Source organism: Auxenochlorella protothecoides (genome assembly GCF_000733215.1).
Source record: "Auxenochlorella protothecoides strain 0710 unplaced genomic scaffold scaffold25, whole genome shotgun sequence".
In the NCBI taxonomy this organism is placed as follows: domain Eukaryota; kingdom Viridiplantae; phylum Chlorophyta; class Trebouxiophyceae; order Chlorellales; family Chlorellaceae; genus Auxenochlorella; species Auxenochlorella protothecoides.
The window spans coordinates 151,541-171,685 of NW_011934265.1; the positions used below are offsets into that span (position 1 = coordinate 151,541).

Below are 20,145 nucleotides of genomic sequence, written 5' to 3' on the forward strand. Positions count from 1 at the left end.
TGCTCAAGCAGGGGACATTTGTCATCTTGCAGATGGAGTCAGGTCAGCACCACGCAGAAGCAATGGGTGGCCTCTGCGTCTCCCACGGGTCACCCGGCCAGGGTCTCCCAGAGAAAGGCTTGCTCACCTGCCTGCACCTCCCTGTCCTCGTTTACTCAACCTGCACCACCGTTTTCCCCTTCCCACCTCCGCCGCGCAGGACCACCCTGCCATCGACGTGGTGTTCTGGGTGGGGCTGGCACTGTGGCTGGCGCTGTCCTTGGTCCCGCTACACACCCTGGTCCCACGCTGGCTGGAGGGAAAGCGGTGCGCAGAGGGGGCATCGGACGGCGTGGGCCCCGGCGCCGGCGCCAACAGCCCCACTGCGGTCGGCATGCGATACAGCGCCGTGCTCGGTGGGGGCCAGCGAGGGGGGGTGGAGGACACCTACATCCCTGCCATCCCCGCGGCCTGCCCGCCGGACTTCACCCGCACCCTGCAGGCCCTGTTCCGGCCAGAGGGGTATGGGGCGGCAGACCAAGGCCTCGTCCTTGCCCCGTTGGCGCCCTCCCCTGGGCGACCAGCCGGGCCTGGGCCCAACATGGGTGGAAGGGGGCCACTGCCGACGTCAGGCTCCTTCAGGTCGCCAGGGAGACAGGAACCGAGGGGTGGTGCCGCCCTGCCCTACACTCATCCGGCCCTGCATACCCACGCTGAGGAAGCCGAAGGAGAGGAGGATATGCAGGGCGTTGGGATGCCTTCAGAGGATACCAGGCCTCCGGGCAGCAGCTCCCCGAATCTCTTGACCCCCCGCGGCTCGGTGCTGCTGCAGTCACAGAGCTGGTTATGGGAGCCCTCCACCACGGCGTCCGCCATCTTCAGGATGGGTGGGGCGGGACGGGTGCACTCCACGCCGGTGACAGGGGTGCAGCCACCCTTTCCCCACCCCAGTCCTGCAAGGGGCCCCTTGGGCATGGCTGCGTCACGCACTCGTCTTTTCTCTGAGACCGACCTGCCCTGATAAAGGTACCCCTTTCTCGCAAGCCTCTTGATAACCTTGTGTGCCCGCCACTCATGATCCTTGCGACTCATATTGTGTTCGGACGCGGTGTCAAGCCATGCACCTCCCCTTGAGATGTGAGATTCCCTACTTCCCCTGCCCACGAGTTAGTTCTCCTGTCTCTCGCCATGTGCACAGTCACTGCTTCCCGGCCAAAGCCAAACGCAGAGCGCTCAAAAGAGGGGGAATGTGGCGGGGAAGGAGATCTCCAGGCGGGCCTTGGCTGCAGCCTCCCAGTGACTCCAGCCCAGCTGCTTCAGCAGCTTCACACGCGTCTCCAGCATGCCCTTGTGCTTGGATGCAAGCTTGTCGTCCGCCAGAGCCTTGTCTAGCGCCCTGTATGCCAGTGCTAGCTGTCCCTTGCGGGCGAGGCGCTGGGCGTTCAGGTTGGCGTGAGTCCCCTCGGCGGAGGTGTCCACCCACTTCTGGAGCTCGACAAAGGCCGCCTCAAACTCATCGGTCTCGGTCTCCGCGGGCTGAATGAGGCAAGTGCATGGAAGAGGAGGAATGGAGATCAGCATGTGGACTCCATTATGTGCAGACACTGAAGATGCTTTATTAGGCAGAGCCCATGACAAGCTGTGATCAGAGCAGAGCGATGCAGGGCAAGGCAGTGCTGCAGCTCCATGCCACACGGGAACAGAAGGCAGAAAGCTGCAGGGTCACACCCTTGATCACCATACTCACCACCTCAGGATACTTGGTGAGGAGAGCGGATGCCTTGGATGCCAAGGCTTGAATGATGGCATCCCTCTGCAGCTCAAAGTCTGTGCGGTGGTGCCAAAGCACACGGGAAGTTGGGGCAGCACGATGTCTACAACGAACACACTGCAACGGATATCATTCAAAATTGCCTGGCAATGCAAAGTATGACACATCCAAAGCATGTGTTGTTTGATGCGACCCTCTCGAGAGGCACAAGGGTGAGCTCGCGCTTACCTTTCTTGCGGCTGTCTTTGTCTGGACCTGTCTCAGGCGACTTCTGTGCGAGATACACTGCCAATTTGGTGGTGTCAATTGCTGCAATCACTGCATCAGCAGCGGCAACCCGATCCTGTCGTAGGGATATTGGGAGTGAAGTCTTGGGCACTGATAAAAGAAGCACTTGGTCCTAACATGTAAGGGCCTGGCCTGGGGCAGGCAGTCCCACACCATCCAAAGCATGTGCTGTTTGATGCGACCCTGTCGAGAGGCACAAGAGTGAGCTCGCGCTTACCTTTCTTGCGGCTGTCTTTGTCTGGACCTGTCTCAGGCGACTTCTGTGCAAGATACACTGCCAATTTGGTGGTGTCAATTGCTGCAATCACTGCATCAGCAGCAGCAACCCGATCCTATCGTAGGGATATTGGGAGTGAAGTCTTGGGCACTGATAAAAGAAGCACTTGGTCCTGACATGTATGGGCCTGGCCTGGGGCAGGCAGTCCCACACTTACCATGTGCCCAACCATGCTCCGTAAGCATGCACCCTCTCCTCACCTCGACCAGGCTGTCCTTGTCAGACCTGGCATCCAATCGCGTGAGACGCTCGGTGAGGAGGGGCAGGTGTCCCTTGTTGGCTTCAAAGACTCTGTCCCACAGACGTTGGTAGGTTGATCGCTCCTCCTCGCTCCCATCCTTGAGGTCCTGTGTTGTTGTGAGAAGCTAAGGTTGCTATTGGGAGGGGGAGCTATCAATGAAGTGGAATGGCCTGCATGTTGTCACACATACTCCACAGTCATCGTGTTGAACATCCCGCCCAACCCAGCCTCCTTTGCCAAACAACACCAACAGCCAGTTGCACGCCTTGAGGAAGGCCACCTGGGCCGCCAGCACCGCCTTTTCCAGGTCGGCATCCACATCAGCAGCGTCTTTTTTCCCATTGCCGTTCTCCGGCGCGTTGCCCTTGCCCTTGTCAACGTCGCTCTTTGGGGGCGGCACGACAAAGGACAGGGCCAGCGTGTCTGGGCTCTCCTTGCCCGGGGACGAAGCCAGTGTACCCAGGGACACCGAGCCCGACAGAATGCGCCCGGCCGTGGCATCCTTGGGCAGCTTGTCCTCGGCGGGGTTGCCCAGGAAGAGGGCCACGCTGGACCCTGCATGGTCGTTGTGAGCAGGAAGAGGCTGAAATGTGCGAGGATTGCCTTGTTGCTCCAGTGCATCCCTGAAGGAAATTCAGGCCACCGAACAAGCGAGCCAGGTTGCATCGGACGCTGCAAGACAGAGCATGCACCAGGAGGGTCTGAAAGATTGCATGTGAAGGTAGATCCAGATCCTGCAATGGAAAGAGGCACCTTCCAGAGAGTTGGTCACACCACCCACCATGCACGAGGCTGAGCTCCTTGGCAGCTGCGCCACCGGTCACGCACGCGGCCTGGCTGGTGTAGACCGGCACGCAGATGCTGGGATCCAGCTTCCTCTCAGCCACCAAGGGCAGGTCCTGTGACTCGGGTCGCCATGCATGGTGGGAGCTCCGGGTGGGGGTCTCAAGCACGGTCATACACTGGACTTGTGACAGGAGCCAGCCCACATGCATGCAGTGCATCCTGTTGCAGGTCAACTCCAACTACAGCCGCCGGAAACCCTGGAACCCACCTTGAATTTCTGCAGCAGGTCAGCATCAGTGTGCCGCAGCGCCACGCGAATGGCGAATGTCCCCGCCCCGAGCTTGATTCCCTGCGGCAGGTTGATTGGGCGGGATGACTACTTTCAGCGGCAGCGTTGTGAGGATAATCCGAGGAGCTGCCCGACAGCCGTCCGCTCTACCCAGGGAGCACCCCTCCTCCACTCCACAGCCCTCGCTGGGAGAGTGAGGCCGCAGACAGACTCCCCCTCCCCTGTCACAGACCCCTTCCCACCGAGCCCCGGTGCCCCTGCCCAGGCCCACCTCGGGGTAGATGTCACCCCAGCCCAGGACCTTCTTGTTGGCGTCGGTGACCACGTGCATCTGCCCGTCCAGGATGCCATCGTACACCAGCCTGTTCAGGCGTGGAAAGCGCGGCGTCACAGTCCCGCCCTCGACCAGGGTCAGGCTGTAGGTCAGCGTGAGCTGGTGCGTCAGGCGGGAGCGAGGCAGCGCGTCGCGAGGAGCGGAGAGCGGCGCCAGCTCTGCAGCCGTCGGGCACAGGGGAATGCACAGCGTGGTCAGGCTTGCCTGTGATGTGTGTGTGGGGTGATCGGGGAAGGTTATCAATGAGATGATTCCTGGAAACAGGGTGGGGAGGCTGCAGAGCGCCATCGCCACAGAGGTGACACACATTCCGTTGCAGGTGGACATCGTTTGCCAGCATGCCCATCCCTCTGCAGCCCGACATCCAGCACGGCCAGGGCACCCGGCCACACACAGAACCCTGCCGGCATGCACAACACACCTTGGGCTGGATGCGTTCGGGCCCCAGAGGTGCACGGACCGTCAGCCTTGCAATTCCGGCCGCGCCGTTCAGGAGCAGGCCCTTGGCTGGTGTGGTGGCTGTCACGCCGTGGAAGGTTAATGACAGCCGCAGCACACAGCTCCCCAGACTGAGTGGTGGGAGGGTGCAGTGTCAGGCGCGTGGGGAGCCTTGCACAGGGGGTCTTTACTATCCACCGTGCCCACCTTAGGCCCCCTCCCTACCATCCCACCCTATCACCCCCCCACACACAAACACCTGTTCCACATTTGGGCAACGGTGAGCTCCAGCGGGGTTCCCGCGCTGACGGCAAAGGCTGCCTCCACCTTGCCGCCGTCGGCCAGCTGGACCGACTTGGCCCACTCAGTGTCCGAGAACCGCGTGTGAGGGGCAAGCTGGGTGGCCCTGAGCATCAGCGTCTGGGCGGGAGGGGGGATTAAAGAGTGGGGTTGAAACTGCCTGCATGTGGCTTGCCGCCAAATGGATCCTCATCAAGCTCCCACCCAGGTAAGCTCTGCGCTCTGCACAGCAAACCGCGCCTGCACGCCCGACAGGCACAGGGCCACGCAGAACAGTGAGGTTTTCATTGTCGGCAGCACCAGCATCACCACCCACCTTGGGCGTCTCCATGGAAGCGGTGAGGCGCAGCTCCGCCCAGGTGGCCCCCTCTGGGACGTCCAGGAAGCGCCTGGCCTCGATCCCCGCGGCAAACATAAGCGTCTCTGTTGGGGAGGGGGCAGACATGAGCACCTAAGCACCACTCAAGGCGAACGCAGGCTGTGGAATTCAGGGCGCGGGGCACTAGCCACCTCGGGCAGTGCAGCAGCTGCGACTTTTGGGTTTGCCGCGATGGCCGTACAGGGATATGGGAGGGTACTTCCCAGCCCACCTCTCCTCAGATCTCACACAGCTCCTACTCCATCACAAACGCCAGGCCAGCCAAACCCAAAACACCACCATCCCCTTCCCACCGTCAAAGGTGTGGGGCCGCTGCAGCTCAGCGTGGCCCTCGCCCTCGATCTCCACGTCCGCCCCCGGCTGGCTGCCGCCGGCCGTCACGGGCGTGGGAACCGCCACGGTGATGGGGATGGTGAACAGAGTCCCCGCGCCGGGGTCGCTGGTGTCGGTCCCCCTGATCTCGGTGTGGTGCAGCCCCGGCTCCAGGCTCCGCGGGTCCACCTGGATCTCGAAGCTGCGCCCTGTGGCGTACAGGAGCAGGTGCTTGGGGTGGCTGACGAAGGACGAGCGCTCCGAAGAAAGCTCGGCGCGGACCTCCATGTCCAGCCTCGCTGCCACCTCCTCGGGCTTGAACCAGGGCTTGACCGTCACCCTGCATGGTTGGGGGTGGGGTGGGATTGATGGGACCGGGAAGCGGGGGCTGGGTGCGGGGTCGTGGTGTGATTCCACCGTGCGCCTGAGTCTCCCCTCGCAACCCCTCCCGCTCCCGCTTACTGGTGGGTGGAGGTCACCGCCGTCTCCTGCCCCGTCCGCAGGAAGACGCCACGCTTTCCACCCCCCGCCGCCGCGCCCGCGTCGGTGCGCTGCAGCGTGACCTGCCAGGGCTGCGAGGCCGCCGGGCTGCAGGGTGCGAGGAGGAAAGCGTGGGCGTCGGCCACCTGGATGAGGCCCGCGCCCTGGCTCAGCACGCTGTCGGCGTCCCAGCTCGTCCGCAGGCAGGTGGCCTCCAGCCCGCGGCGCAGGCGGGCTGGGCTGGGCCGCACGCCCTGCGCCTTGAGGCCCGACAGGACCAGCGCGATGGCGCCCGCCGCGCAGGGCGAGGCCATGCTGGTCCCGTTCATGAGCTGACGGCGCTGGCGCGTCCAACGCGGGACAGGGGCCACGGCGCCGCCGGGGGCGCACAGCGCGACGCCCACGTCGCCGTCGGGCGCGGGGCCGCGGCTGGACCAGTTGTACTGCTGGCCGTCCCGCAGCGGCTCGCGCAGCGCGTGCCCCGCGGCGGCCATCTCTGGCGCGACCCAGGCGCCCACGCCCAGGATCGCGGAGCTCGTGCCCCCCGGGGCGCCCACCGTGCACAGGGCGGGGCCGCTGTTGCCAGCGCTGGAGACAAAGACCACGCCGTGTTCGTGCACCACCTCCTCCGCCAGCTCGATGAAGCGGCCTTGGGAGGGAGGGGGGTGCGGAGGGTGGGGTAAGATATTGATCATGACCCGCTGGCGCGGGAGCTCCGAGCTTGAGTGGTGAACGCAGGACACGGCAGGCGCTGGCCCGCACTGCTCCGCTCAGGCGGGATGCGGCTGGGGCGGACATGATACCCAGAAGACAAGACTCGTGGTTGCCCCCGGCAGGCACTGCACTCACGGGCTTCATGATGAGTGCGGGCTACCCTGCACCTCTGGGTCACTGCTGAACCGTCGGATATCCACAATCCAGCCCTACTTTCCCCTCCAGAACCTCGACTCCACCCCATCCAAAAGCCCCACCGCTGTTGGGCGTGGCCGTGCTCTCCCCATAGCTCATGTTGATGATGTCGGCCTTGTGCTGAATGACGGCGGCCAGGGCCCTGTACAGCCCCGGCGCCGTCTCCATGGACCCCAGCCGCGTGTCGCCGATCTTGCAGGAGATGAGCTGCGCGCCGGGGGCCACGCCGGAGAGGTGGGGCGCTGCCGCATCGTAGGCGGCGGTGATGCCGGCCACGTGTGTGCCGTGGCTCCCGGCATCCACCACGATGGACAGGATGTTGCCGCCGTCGTAGATGTTGACGGCAAAGTTGCATGCGTCGGACGGCGAGAATGCCGTGTACTGCGCAGGCCGGAGCAGCAGAGGCGAATGTCAATAGAAGAGGGGTTGGCGTACGATCGGTGAGGGAGAGCCTTGCTGCAAATAAATCTACAGTCGGGGTGCAATACAGAAGGGAGGGAGTGCAGGTTTCTGCACTCCATTCACCAGATCTGCACAATTGCCCCTCCTTCGAGCCTGCACCCCGAGCAGGCCAGGCAGGCAGGCCCACCTCCCCCCAGCTCTCCTCAGCTGCAGCAGACCTGGCGCCTGGCTTTAAAGTCGGTCATGGGCTTGAAGTCGGCCAGAGCGCCGCGGGCGGGGCCACGCAGCTCCGTCAGATCCAGCGCAGCCCACCACACCGAGCTGGCATCCTGCCAGACCACGGCATCCAGCACCGGGCCCTCGTCCTCGGCCTTCTCGGCAAACTCGGAGAGCAGCGCCACGCGTGCCTCCAGCTCCTCCCTTTCCTCTTTGGTGACCTTGGGAGTCCCCTGAGTCGATAGCTGCAGCATGGGCGGACGTAGGAGGGCTTGAGGGGTAAGAAGGGCAGTACAGGAGCGTTGAGCACAGTGCGCGGCATGGAAGTGCATTGTGGTCTGACAGCGAGCATTGGCCTGGTTTGGGTCAGGTGATCTAGTAACGGGCACAGGACAAGGAATCGGTGTGCAGGATGGACCCAGGAGCAAGCACCACTGAGCAGGAACCTTGGTGACCAACGACATGTCTTGGAAATGGACAGACTCGCATACGACACCACAACAGGGACAACCCTCTCCTTCAGTCAAACATCAAACATTCCTCGCAGGACACAGGCAACACCCCAGCACACCTTGGCAACCTCCGCGGTGGCTTTGGCCAGCAGATCCCTCTGCTCCTGCATCCACACCCGCCGCCTGTCGGCCCGGATGGAGTCTGCAAGGCCCTTGGGGACAAGATCAAAGAGGCGCTTGCTGCCCACGTGCCACTTCCCGCTGGGGTTGTCCCAGGCGGGGTTGAGGCGCAGCGCGCTGCCTCGCACCCCCTGGATGGTGTAGTCTGCTGCCGCTGTGACCAGGGTGGAGGTGTCCACGTCCCCACTCCCAGTGCAGTCCAGGACGTCGATGATCTTGGGCCTGCCGTTGGGCGTGGTCTGCAGCGCAGCAGCGCCGGGGTCGATCCCAGTGTCCAGAATCGCGACGACGATGCCGCGGCCATCGAACTCAGGGTGCTCCTGCGTGAGATTTGTGGTGCAGGGAGATGCTGCGTGGCCTGGTCTCTGCAGACAATGCATGGGGCGGCTCGGATGTTCAGCGATGCTCCTTGCTGGACCAGGGGAAGGCACCATGGGCTGGCACTGCATGCAGAGAGCCTCACGCCACGACCTCACATCCCTCAAAGACGAAACCCCTGAGCTTCAAACCTTGAGGAAGGCATCTGCTTGGATGTCCTTCTTCGGCATGGCCCCGGCGAAGGGATCGGGGGGGCCTTCCCTCTCCTCCTCCAATAGCTGATCTCCCAGGGTGATCTCATTCATATCAGACACGACGACAGCAGCTTGACGCCCAGTATCTGAATCCATGTTACTGATTCTTTGTCCTTGAACTGACGAGGCTGCCCGTGCAGGGAGCTGCGAGCAGGCCCTGCCACCCACCGTGCGACCGACGCTGGGCCGGGAGGGCACACACCTATGAGCCTGTTGAACGGCGAACCTTGCTGTCATACGAACCAGGAATGTGTTTGTGAGGGTCCTCACGCCTTCTGATTCCAAGTTCCTCGTCCCGTCCCGTCGAGGTGGTGCACCTCATGTTCATGGGCCGGGTGAAATGCATGCGACGCTCCGGGCGCGCTCCGACACCGATGCAACTCACTGCGAGCCCCGACCTAGCCGCGGATCGACGGAACCCCAGCTTACAGTATGCTCAAAAACAGGTTGCCAATTACGAGCATACCCCCTCATCGACCTCAGTACGCTTCTGGGTGCTGACGGTCTGAGATGGAGGAGGCCTCCGGCCCCGCGGCCCCGGCAGTCCCCGAGCCAATCAGGTTCAGCCCCAAGAAGGATGGCCTGCCCAAGACCTTCACCTACACCTTGGAGAAACGTGTATCTGGGATCGTGGTGGATGGGCGCGATGAGGCTGCCATGCCCAGCCCCCGTTGCGGGAGCATGCCGCCCCTGGTGGACCCAGAGGACTTTGGGGCTCCGGTGCGCGGGGTAGAGGGGGACCATGCGCGCTGATGGGTTGGTCAGAGGTTGCATTTCGATCAAGCTCAGCTGAAGGAATTGCACACATCGGCAGGGACTGTCCTTTAGGGTCTTCATGAAAGTCCCTGGCAGCTGCGGGAGGAGCACCCTCATGGCTCGCACCCTCTCACCCCATCACACAGCCCGGCCAGCTGATTCCCATCAACCGCAGCACCCCACCCAGCCCCGCGGATGTGTACCGATGCGCGGGGTGTGTCAAGGCAGAGTGCCAGGGGCCGACGGGGTGCACCGACTTCCAGTGGCGGGACCAGTCGGGCGGGTACCTGCGTGAGATCCTGACCAGCCGGGTGTACAGCGTGGCCCGCGAGACGCCCTTGGAGCGCGCCCCCGGCATCAGCGATGCCATCGGCTGCAACCTGTACCTCAAACGGGAGGACATGCAGCCGGTGCACTCCTTCAAGATCAGGGGCGCCTTCAATCGGATGGCGCGCCTCACCCCCGAACAGCTGAAGCGGGGCGTCATCTGCTCCTCGGCCGGCAACCACGCCCAGGGCGTCGCCATGTCTGCAGCCCACCTCGTGCGTTGAGCTGGATGGGGGGTTGGGTGGTGTATTGTGGTGGGTTGGCATGGAGGCAAACACGGCATGCGTCTTTAGGGTTTCAGAGTGTGGGCCCGGCATGACTACAAACAGAGGATGGTGCAGGGCGTGGGGCACCTGGGTTCAGCACACTGAAAGCTGCCATCGCTCTGGCTGGCAGGAGGGCCTCTTCAAGTATTTTGGCACCGGAGCCTCGGTAGATGCCAGTGCGCATCATGCAGTTCACTTTGACCCCACCCCCTTCCTCCCATTCCCAGGGCTGCTCTGCCGTGATCTGCATGCCCACCAACTCTCCGGAGATCAAGTACCAGGCCGTGGAGAGGCTGGGTGGCACCGTGGAGCTCGTGGGTGAGTCCTTTTACGAGACGGCGGCGCACGCCGTGGCCCGTGGCATCGCCGAGGGCCGCACCTTCATCAACGCCTACGACGACCCCTACTGCATCGCCGGCCAGGGCACCGCGGGTGCGGAGATCCTGAGGCAGGGTGACATTGACAAGATGGACTACATCTTCGTCGCGGTGGGGGGCGGGGGCCTCATTGCCGGCATCGCCGCGGTGGTCAAGGCGCTGAAGCCCAGCATTAAGATCATCGGCGTGGAGCCGACAGGTGCCAGTGGTCAGAGGGAGAGTAGGGTTTATTGTGCATCATTGTCTTAGAGGGGTCTGGGGTGGACTCTAGGAACAAGCCAACAGGCAGAGAGCCTCTGAGCCACCAGACATTGCTCCAAGCTCTCGCTCCGACGGCGTCCCCACGGTCACCTTGAACCCCATACCCCTGCGTGCCAGGGGCCAACAGCATGACCCAGTCCCTCGTGCGGGGGGAGCGGGTGACGCTGAGCAAGGTGGACGCGTTTGCCGACGGTGAGAGCGCAGATGTGACCGTCGGGCGTTTGGAATGTGGGTGTGCTGGAGGCCTGCAGCATGTCACCGCCAGTCGAGCGTCGCCGGGGGCACATCAGTCTGGGGCAACAGGGGCTGGAGGTCGCAGCAGGGCCTCCTGCCTGCTGACGCTCTCACCGACATCCCCATTCCACCCTTTTCTCCCCAGGTGTGGCCATCAAGCTGGTGGGCGCCGAGGCCTTCCGCCTGTGCCGCGAGCTGCTGGACGGCATGCTGCTGGTGGACAACGCGGCCATCTCCGCGGCCATAAAGGCATGTGCTGCGTCGGGTGCTGGACCTCTGGCTTGCAGCAAGCCTTGCTCGCTGTTCGTACCGGCCCTGCTGCCCCTTCCCACGTCGCACCCACCATGCATGCGAGCCATACAGGCTCAGACTGCACGGGGCAAACCTAGACCAAACCGCCCCTCTCCCACCTCCCCTCCACCCCCGCAGGAGGTGTTCAACGAGACGCGGTCCATCCTGGAACCGGCGGGCGCGGTGGCGGTGGCGGGCGCGCTGGCCTTCGCCTCGAGGTATCGCCTGCGCGGCAAGACCCTGGTGGCGGTGACCTCCGGGGCCAACATGAACTTTGACCGCCTTCGGATCGTGTCCGAGCTGGCCAATGTGGGCAGCGCCGAGACGATGCTGGCCACCGCGCTGCCCGACGAGCCCGGCAGCCTGCTGCGCCTGATGGACATCCTGTCCGGCAACTCGGGCCCGCTGAACATCACCGAGTTCAAGTACCGCTACAACATGCACTCCGACGGCCTGGCACGCATGCTGTTCAGCGTGGGGGAGGCCCCGGGGTCGAAGGAGAGCAGGGCGCTGATGGCGCGCGCGCAGGCAGCGGGCATCCGCGTGCAGGACGTTTCGGACGTGGAGCTGGCACAGACCCACCTGCGCCACATGATCGCGGGGTTGGGCGGGAACGTACCCACCGAGGAGATTTTCCAGGCATGTGGGGAGGGGGGGGGGGGGGAGTGTGGGGTTGGGGGTTGGGGGGAGCTGCGGGGGCCGAAGGGGAGGAAGGTGTGTGGCAGTGATGAGGGAGGCATCTTTGCTTCATGGTGGCCATGCATTCGCTGCACCCGGCATGGACAGCAGGCGTGGGGGGCTTGCGATCGGGATGCAAATCAGCGTTGGGGCCCCGGCGGTGGGGCAAGAGACCTGCTTTTTGTCGTGCGCAGAGAGCATGCAATTGCCTCCTCCTCCCAGAACAGGGTAGGCCGTCACTCTCCATCCCAACCTGTCTACCCCACCGCACCCTGCAGGTCACGTATCCGGAGAGGGTGGGGATGCTGCGCAAGCTGCTGACTCCCCTGTCGCCTCGCTGGACTATCAGCCTCGTACACTTCCGCAAGACAGGTGGGGTTTGATGAAGGGGGGGGGAAATTCGATAGCGGGCAATGTTTATCGTCAATTGCAGCGCCAGCCCCGGGGATGCTGTTCCTATATAGGACAGATTATGCACGCGCAGCTGCTAGACGCCAAGCCGCAGGCACCTCGCGCCGAGGCGTGGCAGCAAATACAACCTAGTCACCCTCCCTTGCCTCCACCTTGGCAGGCAATCGGTCTTCCACCCTGATGCTGGGTGTCCAGCTCAAGCCGGAGGAGATGGCAGAGTTCCTGGAAGCCACTGAGAGCCTGTCTGGGGAGTTCGTGTTTGAGCCGCTGCTGGGAAGGGCCAAGCAGGTGTTTGACCTGTTCCTCGAGAAGTGATGGGTGTGAGGAGATAGAGGCTCCCATGCTGTACCTTCATGGCAAGGGGCGTGGGAGTCCTCTAGGAAAATGCATGTCTCATTTCAGACACTCAGCACCCTCTTGCATCCGCTTGATGAATGAAATTCGTTGAAAGAACCGGACGAAGCCTGTTTTACAATGTACACGCATTGAAGAAGTGGTGTGCAAACATCCTCCCATGCCAGCCCTCGTCTCGCCTTGTAACCTCCCCTCGTCCTCGCATTTCCCTGGAACATTCCATGCAGCAAAGTGCCTGAACTATGACAGGGAGCTGTCAGACTGGCAAGCGTCCACACGATTATAGTTTGCCGAGGGCTGCACCTTGCCTTGCCGCGCCTCGACGCAATGCACGACAGCGGCCACTGCCGTCCGCAAGACGAGTGATCCAGCTGTTGCCATGCTTTCCCCGGGACTGTGCAAGGGCCCAGTCAGCTTTGTGGCAGGGGATGACCTGCAAGGTCCACTTCCCCATCAGCGTTCCTCAATGTTGAGGGTGAAGGAGACATACGGGAACAGATCGCTGTCTGCTCCGCTCTCATTGCTGAAGAACTGGCCTCCCACGCCAGAGTACTTGGAAGCCAGCAGCTGTTGGTTGGGGTTTGAGAGGGAAATGGGCTTGACAAAACACTTTGGAGCTGGTAGAGCGATTGAACGAGAGTCATGCTCAAGCTGCCCTCCAGACGCACATACCCCGTGTGCGTTCTTGGTGGAAGAATCTGGTCTGAGCACCCAGACCTTCTCCCCGCAGAGCATCCCTCCCACATCCTCTGGACAAGTCCAGCTCCCCTCCCACCTTGCGCAGCTTGGCCACTGCCTTGGGGTTAGGCCTCATGAGGACGGGCAGGAATTGTGGGGGTAGGCCGTATCGCAGGATGCTCTCCACAAACAGGCGGACGGCAAGGATGTGGATCCAGGCGCTGAAGGCCTCGGAGTAGGAGGTCAGGCACCAGGCCTCGAACTCCGACCGCTTCACCTCCACCGCGGCACGCAGCTTCTCCAGACCCTCCTCGTTGGCCTTCTGGGACTCTGCATCCGATGTGATCTCCTTGGCCTGGGAGGAAGGGGGGGTGTGGGATGGGGTTGGGGTGGAGGAGACGCAGGGGCCTTGTCAACGTGGGTCAATTGTCCTGCGGGCCGTACTCAAACGCACAGCGGGCCCTTGCACAGCTTCCTTAGGGTTTGCTGATTCGTTAACACCGGCAGGAATCTTCCGCTGAAGGGGAGTGGGCACAGCCCTCCTCCTGCAGTGGAACATGCCTCCATCAAGCTCAAATACGTTGTGTGTGTTCTTACCCTCCGTCCCCTCTGATCAGCCCCCCCCCCTCACAATGTCCATCTCCCTCCCTCCACTCTGCACCTGGTAACCCTTGGCGCGGGCAGCTGCCTTGAAGTCGTCCACCACTCGCCGGAAGAGGACCACGCTGACCACACTGTACTCTGAGTCCTCGGTGACGAGGCGCGCGGAGCGCGGGACCACCCACTCCGTCAGCCCCTCGTAGCTCTTCATGAACTCGGGGGTGTTGGACCGCGCGATCACCACCACCAGCGTCACCAGGTTCTCGGTCTCCACCAGCTCGCCGGGCGGCACCAGGTCCGACAGGTCCCGCACCGCCAGCGAACCCGTGCGCTTTCGCAGCTGGGCCTGGAGCAGCGTCCGCTGCTGGGTGTACTCAGTGGTGCGGAGCTGCAAAAGAGAGTGGGGGGGGTTGGAGTGGCGGATGTGGGTGTGGTAGATGGCCATCAGGCCATGGCCAAGGGAGGGCCACTGCCCCGCCCGGCCCCCCGCACCTTCAGGTCGTCGTCCAGCTTCTGAGTGACCTCCGTGATGGCTGCCACGGTGTCCTTGAGGGGGCGCTTGGAGGGGTACTTAGCCTCCTGCCACTCAAAGTGCTGCAGGTAGTCGGGCGGGGAGGTGCCCTCCACCCTCACCTCGCCCCCTTCCTCCTCCTCGCTCCGGTCCGTGGGGGCGGCGGACTGCAGCTCGAAGAGCTGGCGTCGGACCTTGTTGACCGACCCCTCCACCGCACCGTTCACCTTCACCAGGTCGTCGCTGAGGCCCAGCAGGGAGTCCAGGGTCCCCACCTTGAACTCGGGCACCGCGAACTTGAAGTTGACGCTGAGGTCCGAGGAATAGGTGGTGTCCTCCTGCAGGCTGGCCCAGGCACCCTCCATGCCGGTGCTGGGCGCCGGGAGGGCGACCAGCCAGTACACCATCGCGTGGATTCGGGGGGTGGACCAACAGAGGTATGGGCTCCCGCTGCGTCAGGCCACCGAACACAAGCGATCAAGCGACGTGTCGAGGACGAATCGGGTCGTATGCTGGGCAAGGGTCTGGGGTTGGGGGTGCCCCGAGCTATCCGACGTCCTGGGCGCGATCCCTCGCCGCGAGGTACACAGCCCTCTGCTAGGGTTCTCGAGTAGATTGGTGGTTGTGAGAATAGTTCAATGGAGTCTGAGCGAGACTGTGCCAATGCGCCAGGCTGCAAACGGTGTCAGCGGAGGATGGGTTTCCTGGCGGGATCTCGTTGCGGACAGGGGTTTGCTAGGGACGTCCATGGTCCTTGCACATCTGCACAGCATCTCCCACCGCTGCTGGTAGGGAACCCAGAACGCTCCATCACACTCTAGTATCCCGCATTACAGTCGCACATGCTGTGGTCAACTGAGAATCCAGCAAAACTCCAGGGTCATGCCGGGGTGCCACGCAAGCCGGGCCCTGCTCCCAGCCTCAGTCGCTCCACCACAGCCGTCACATCCAGCGGCGCAGCCGGCCCCAACCCCAGCCTCTCCCGCTCTTCAGGTGGCAGGCTCGAGACGTTCTGCACCAGCACCTGGCCCGCTGCCAGCGCCAGTGCAGCGTTCGCGAGGGCGGTGCTCTCCTCCCACACGCCCGAGGGGCGGTCTGGGAAGTACCGCGCGGCGCTGGCCGTGTCCAGGGCCTGCCTGGCAGCCTCGGCGGCCTCAGGGCAGCGCTGCCCCAGCTCCCGCCACACGTCGGGTGGGGGGTGGGGCAGGGGCGGGGCCCCGCTCGTCCCCGGACCAGACCCCTCTGCCCCACCTGCGCTCTCCAACATGCGCACCAGGTGCTTGCTGAGCTGGCGCCAGTTCATGCGAGGTGGCGCATCCTCCTCGCTGGAGTCCGCATAGTACATGTCTTGGTCCGTCCCGGAGGGCCCAGCAGCCTCCAGTCCTGTCCCCAGACCAGGCGCCTCCTCCCACTTGACACGAGGCTGCCTGCCCCGGGGCTTCCCAGCACTGCCTCGTCTGTGGAAGTAGGGAAGGAACTGGGTTTGGAGGGGCAGGCATGCCTGGTGTCTCACATACTGCAGGCCATTACCCCATACAAGACGGGAGTGCCGAGGGAAAAGTCGCACTGGCCAGATGTTTCGACCCCTTCCTGGCACGAGACCCACCCCTTGGCTCCTCTCTTTGTGCCCGTCTTCGCATGGACGTCTACTCCAAGTTCCTGCCTCAAATGCGCCGCCTGTGCTGAGTCGTCGCTGTTGAGGCCCTCTGGGATTACAAATTCATTATGCTCATCATACTCCTGTAAGACAGGGGCGTGGTATGGGAGGGCTCAATTGACAGAGCGCAAGGGGAACTTCGAGCATGAGGTTCTCGAGCTGGAGCACATGGACTGACTTCAACTTCGACCTGCACAGAGCAGTGCCTGCCCGTCACGACACTCTCCCCGGCCAGCCAAACCAAATATCTATCCCTTCAGCATCCCCACTCACAGCTTCATCGGCGCTGCAGCTGTTGCGTTGAGCATCCGGATTCATGTAACAGTACCATGGCGCATTCTCGTCGACCACAGTGCCAGGTGGTAGCCTCCGCCATTTCTGACAATTTGCATTCTCACACTGGGCCCAATGCTCTGCTACAGGGGCCAGGGCTGCTGCAAGTGCAGAAACCATCGCCCCTGTGCACGAATTGTGTGGGCAACCTTCCGCTGGAAGCGGGGGCCGATGGCGGAGTTCAGATGAGGCCGCTGCAATGATCTTCCACACCCTCGCGTCGTGAATTTCTAAGGAATAAGCAATGACTGATAGACAACATTGCGTCGGCCATGTATATGCAATCTAAATCACCCTTGGTCGCATCACTTCCGTGTGCACACCTTTGCGCGCGCTCTGTCGGAGATCGTTCAGGAGCATACGAACGTCAGTCGCCACACCCGCCAGGACAGGAAGACAACAAAGGAGGAATATATTGTATAACATCATAGGTGTGTTCTTGAGTTGTTGTCGCGATGCCTCGCTTTGAAGGCTGCTGCTCCCACGATCACGACTGCGAAGAGGAGGACTGCAGCACATCGTACTCACTGTACAAGAATATCGATACACCCAGGGTAGGTGGGCAGATACGGCACCGACCGCGAGGAGTACCCCCGCCTTCTCATGGTGTCCTGGTCATTACGGATGCCTTACTCCTGAGCCTTGGACTCCCCGCAGGTGCGGTGTCTGAACGAGCTGGAGGAGGGATCATGCCAGGCAGTCTTCAAGCCCTGGCACGCCCGGCTAGACTCATCAGGACCCAACCTCCGAAGTCAGGAGGACGACCCTGAGCTGCTGCTCTACGTCCCCTTTGACGGAGCGGTGTCCCTCAAAGCCATCTGCGTGATTGGCGCACCAGATGGGAGGGGGCCTGCAAAGCTCAGGGTGAATAGGAGGGTGGGTGGGCTACATGGAGCTAGGTCTGCTGCGAATGGGGCTGCGAGCGCCACTCATGATCGCAACATTGTGCAGATTTTTCGGGATGACTTGGCTGCCATCATTCACAATGAGATTGTAGAGATCATTCTATGCCCGCCTCCCGCCTTGGCCCCCAGGTGTATGTCAACAGAGAGGATCTGGATTTTGGGATGGTGGCAGACCTGCAGCCCATCCAGGAGTGGGATCTCGTTGACAACACAGCCGGTGTTGTGGACTATCCCACACAGTGAGTGAGGAGGGGATAGGCGTTGTCATAAAGGGACAAGCCAAGGATCACAGATTGTTGATCCGTGCTATCCAACCCTGCAGGGCCTCCAAATTCAATGGCGTGCATAGTCTGACGCTGCACTTTCCAGAGACGCTGGGCGGGGGCGACGCCACCCAGATCAACTTTGTGGGTTTCAAGGGCACCTGTGTGTCGCGGGATCGGAGGGCTGTGGAGGCGGTGTACGAGACCAAGCCCATGCCATCGGATCACAAGGTAGCCGACCTTGCTGGGGCAGCATGGAGACTCGGGTAGCCCTTGTGGTCCTGGCACTGTGACTGGTGGCACTGGACGCACATGGTTTTGAAATTCTGTTTGTCAGGCGAGCGATTGGTGAGCTCTTGCCAAACCGAGGTGTACAATGTAGGCCATCGAAGAGGCACGCCGCAGTTACATGCAGGACATAGGCTTCGAACACGACCTATTCACATTCTGGGATCATAAAGTTCACCATCACCCATCAAATGTACGGCTAAAGGACGTGGAATTGTATTTTTTAACAATGCTGGTGTGTTGTCTGTGATGTGATGGAAGGCTGGCTTGGCATGCCATAGCTGAACGAGGAGGAGGGTTGACGTGAGCTGGGGCGCCCTGCCGGAGAATCTTTCCGATCCAGCCTTGTCGCAATGCCAATCATCAGCGTGAAATGACAATACATCGCATTTGATTTGTTATCCACCACTCTTGTCCTCACGATGTCGCTCAGCGTGGCTAGCCTGCATGTGTACCCCGTGAAGAGCTGTGGTGGCGTGACTGTCGAGCAGGGTGTGATCACCCCCACAGGTATGCATGAAGGGCGACGATTGGATCTTTTGAAGGTGTTTTAATGCACTCACCGTCTCCTGCGCCCCCTTCCGACGTCCTGGGCCGTGGCCTTTGAGAACGATATCATCTCCATTCCGTGACACCAGCAACCCTTCCTGGACCCCCCCACGCACTTCTCGAAAAGCCCGCAGGGTTCCGCTACGACCGCAACTGGGTGGTGATCAATGAAAAGGGTCGCTTCGTCACCCAGCGCCAGAAACCGGAGATGGCCCTGGTCTCCGTGAGCCTGCAGCCTCAGGCACTGCTGGAGGACGCGAGTGCAGAGGAGGGCCAGTACCCGGACGCCACGCTGGTCCTGCAGGCCCCCGGCATGCCCACCCTGCAGGTTCCCCTGAACCCCGGTCGCCGGCAAGGCCCCTCCACCAAGGTCACCGTGTGGGAGTGGACGGGGCTGGGGGCCGACGAGGGTGCCGAGGCGGCCGCTTGGTGGAGCCAGTACCTGGGCCATGAAGCCCGCCTGGTTCGATATGCAGGTGAGGGATCTGGGTCGGGCCGGGGGCCGCACGTCTGCGCCGCCTCGCTGGGAGATCGGTGAATGCAGCTGGGTCCTGTCGCGCTGCAGGGCAGCGCCGTGCCTGGGGGGCCACTCCAGCGCCCCTCACCACCCTCCCGCGCCCCCTCCACCAACAGGGGAGCCAGGCCAGCCAGGGGAGATCAAAGCTGGAAAGGAGGACTCCACGCGCCGCCAGGTGGACCCGGAGTGGACCGAGGCCGGCGAGGAGACCGCCTTCTCCGACGGCTTCCCCTTCCTGGTGGCCAACGAGGCTTCGCTGACAGACCTGAACGCCCACCTCCCTCCTGACGAGGGCCCGCTCAAGCTCAACCGCTTCCGCCCCAACGTCGTGGTGGCGGGCGCCCCCGCCTGGGCGGAGGACGGCTGGCTGCGCCTGCGCCTCGGCGCCTCGGCCACGCTGCACCTGGTCAAGCCCTGCGATCGGTGTGCGGTGACGACCACCGAGCAGGAGACCGGGGTCGTGGGGTACGAGCCTCTGCGCACCCTGCGCGTCGTGCGCTCCGGCAAGGTGCTGGGCTGGAGCGAGGCGGTCCCGCGCTTCAAGGGCGCGGTGTTCTTCGCCTGGAACGCCGTCAGCGAGGGGCCCGGGGGGAGCATCAGGCGGGGGGACGAGGTGGAGGTGGTCCAGGCGCGGGAGGGGCCGGCCGTCCCGCAGAAGGTGGACCAGCCCGCCCCGGCGCAGGCGCAGGCGCAGGCGCAGCGTGAGCTGGGGGCGGGGCTGACCACCCTGCAGAAGGTGGCCCTGCTCCTGGCAGCGATACTCGTGCGGTACCTCTTCCAGTACTATGCGGCGAAGTGATATGGGAGCTGGCGCACTCACTGGCTGTGCGCCGCCCTGGGCTTTGTTGTCGAGCTTGGTCACGACAAGTTCTGTGTGATTCCTGGAATGTTCAGTGCTGGTCCATGCCATGCACTGCTGAATTTATGCCATCGAACAAAGGATTGTGCCGCTCAAAAACACTGCGGCGTGTCACTTCTCTCCCCCATGTAGCATATGGTATTGTGTCTCCCTGCAGAGTGTGCACCCGGGCTGCCATGAAACATGACCATGTACTCCCCCACACTATAGACAGATGGCATACAAATTGGCAAGAGCTAAACGCTTTGTGCATCATTATGGATGTTTGTGTTGGAGTGTCAGGAATATGAGTTTGGTGGTGGAGGTAGTGGTGGGTTGTGGGGATCCCGAGGCGGCGCGAACGCCAGCAACGGGCTTGAAAAATTATGACCTTCATGACCCCGAAGAGCCATGAACCCAGAGCCGCAAAGCGAAGTGCAAGGCCT

At 62.6% G+C, this 20,145-nt stretch overlaps 8 protein-coding genes across 8 annotated transcripts in view; 5 read left to right on the top strand and 3 right to left on the bottom strand.

Annotated features, from left to right (window-relative positions):
- Positions 1 to 1,000, top strand: part of F751_2682 (hypothetical protein) — a gene marked incomplete at both ends in the record, with an annotated part of 5,462 nt that extends 4,462 nt beyond the window's left edge. Inside the window, 2 exons of the mRNA XM_011401094.1 lie at positions 200 to 501; positions 931 to 1,000. Of these exons, the coding sequence (XP_011399396.1) occupies positions 200 to 501; positions 931 to 1,000 (372 nt within the window). The remainder of the gene's footprint in view (positions 1 to 199; positions 502 to 930) is intronic.
- A 212-nt stretch (positions 1,001 to 1,212) lies between these two features.
- On the bottom strand, positions 1,213 to 8,581 carry F751_2683 (Tripeptidyl-peptidase 2; the record flags this gene model as incomplete). Its single annotated transcript, XM_011401095.1, has 17 exons — positions 1,213 to 1,515; positions 1,727 to 1,806; positions 1,979 to 2,093; positions 2,516 to 2,662; positions 2,780 to 3,111; positions 3,338 to 3,455; positions 3,611 to 3,691; positions 3,903 to 4,169; positions 4,387 to 4,534; positions 4,663 to 4,823; positions 5,020 to 5,126; positions 5,376 to 5,734; positions 5,857 to 6,523; positions 6,846 to 7,164; positions 7,404 to 7,646; positions 7,973 to 8,353; positions 8,543 to 8,581. The coding sequence occupies 17 exons, from the start codon at positions 8,579 to 8,581 to the stop codon at positions 1,213 to 1,215; spliced, it is 3,867 nt and encodes a 1,288-aa protein (XP_011399397.1).
- A 534-nt stretch (positions 8,582 to 9,115) lies between these two features.
- On the top strand, positions 9,116 to 12,521 carry F751_2684 (Threonine dehydratase biosynthetic, chloroplastic; the record flags this gene model as incomplete). The annotated part of the gene is made up of 8 exons (XM_011401096.1): positions 9,116 to 9,325; positions 9,508 to 9,903; positions 10,182 to 10,530; positions 10,710 to 10,784; positions 10,972 to 11,042; positions 11,256 to 11,732; positions 12,074 to 12,167; positions 12,367 to 12,521. 8 exons carry the CDS (start codon positions 9,116 to 9,118, stop codon positions 12,519 to 12,521), a joined length of 1,827 nt encoding a protein of 608 aa, XP_011399398.1.
- Positions 12,522 to 13,013: 492 nt separating this feature from the next.
- On the bottom strand, positions 13,014 to 14,756 carry F751_2685 (V-type proton ATPase subunit C; the record flags this gene model as incomplete). The annotated part of the gene is made up of 4 exons (XM_011401097.1): positions 13,014 to 13,127; positions 13,336 to 13,593; positions 13,900 to 14,226; positions 14,331 to 14,756. The coding sequence occupies 4 exons, from the start codon at positions 14,754 to 14,756 to the stop codon at positions 13,014 to 13,016; spliced, it is 1,125 nt and encodes a 374-aa protein (XP_011399399.1).
- A 231-nt stretch (positions 14,757 to 14,987) lies between these two features.
- On the top strand, positions 14,988 to 15,170 carry F751_2686 (hypothetical protein; the record flags this gene model as incomplete). Its single annotated transcript, XM_011401098.1, has 1 exon — positions 14,988 to 15,170. One exon carries the CDS (start codon positions 14,988 to 14,990, stop codon positions 15,168 to 15,170), a length of 183 nt encoding a protein of 60 aa, XP_011399400.1.
- Positions 15,171 to 15,229: 59 nt separating this feature from the next.
- On the bottom strand, positions 15,230 to 15,694 carry F751_2687 (hypothetical protein; the record flags this gene model as incomplete). The annotated part of the gene is made up of 1 exon (XM_011401099.1): positions 15,230 to 15,694. The coding sequence occupies one exon, from the start codon at positions 15,692 to 15,694 to the stop codon at positions 15,230 to 15,232; it is 465 nt and encodes a 154-aa protein (XP_011399401.1).
- Positions 15,695 to 16,794: 1,100 nt separating this feature from the next.
- On the top strand, positions 16,795 to 17,777 carry F751_2688 (PITH domain-containing protein 1; the record flags this gene model as incomplete). The annotated part of the gene is made up of 4 exons (XM_011401100.1): positions 16,795 to 16,893; positions 16,997 to 17,215; positions 17,374 to 17,483; positions 17,567 to 17,777. The coding sequence occupies 4 exons, from the start codon at positions 16,795 to 16,797 to the stop codon at positions 17,775 to 17,777; spliced, it is 639 nt and encodes a 212-aa protein (XP_011399402.1).
- Positions 17,778 to 18,217: 440 nt separating this feature from the next.
- Positions 18,218 to 19,660, top strand: F751_2689 (MOSC domain-containing protein 2, mitochondrial; the record flags this gene model as incomplete). The annotated part of the gene is made up of 3 exons (XM_011401101.1): positions 18,218 to 18,305; positions 18,479 to 18,820; positions 18,978 to 19,660. 3 exons carry the CDS (start codon positions 18,218 to 18,220, stop codon positions 19,658 to 19,660), a joined length of 1,113 nt encoding a protein of 370 aa, XP_011399403.1.
- Between the last annotated feature and the right edge of the window lie 485 nt (positions 19,661 to 20,145).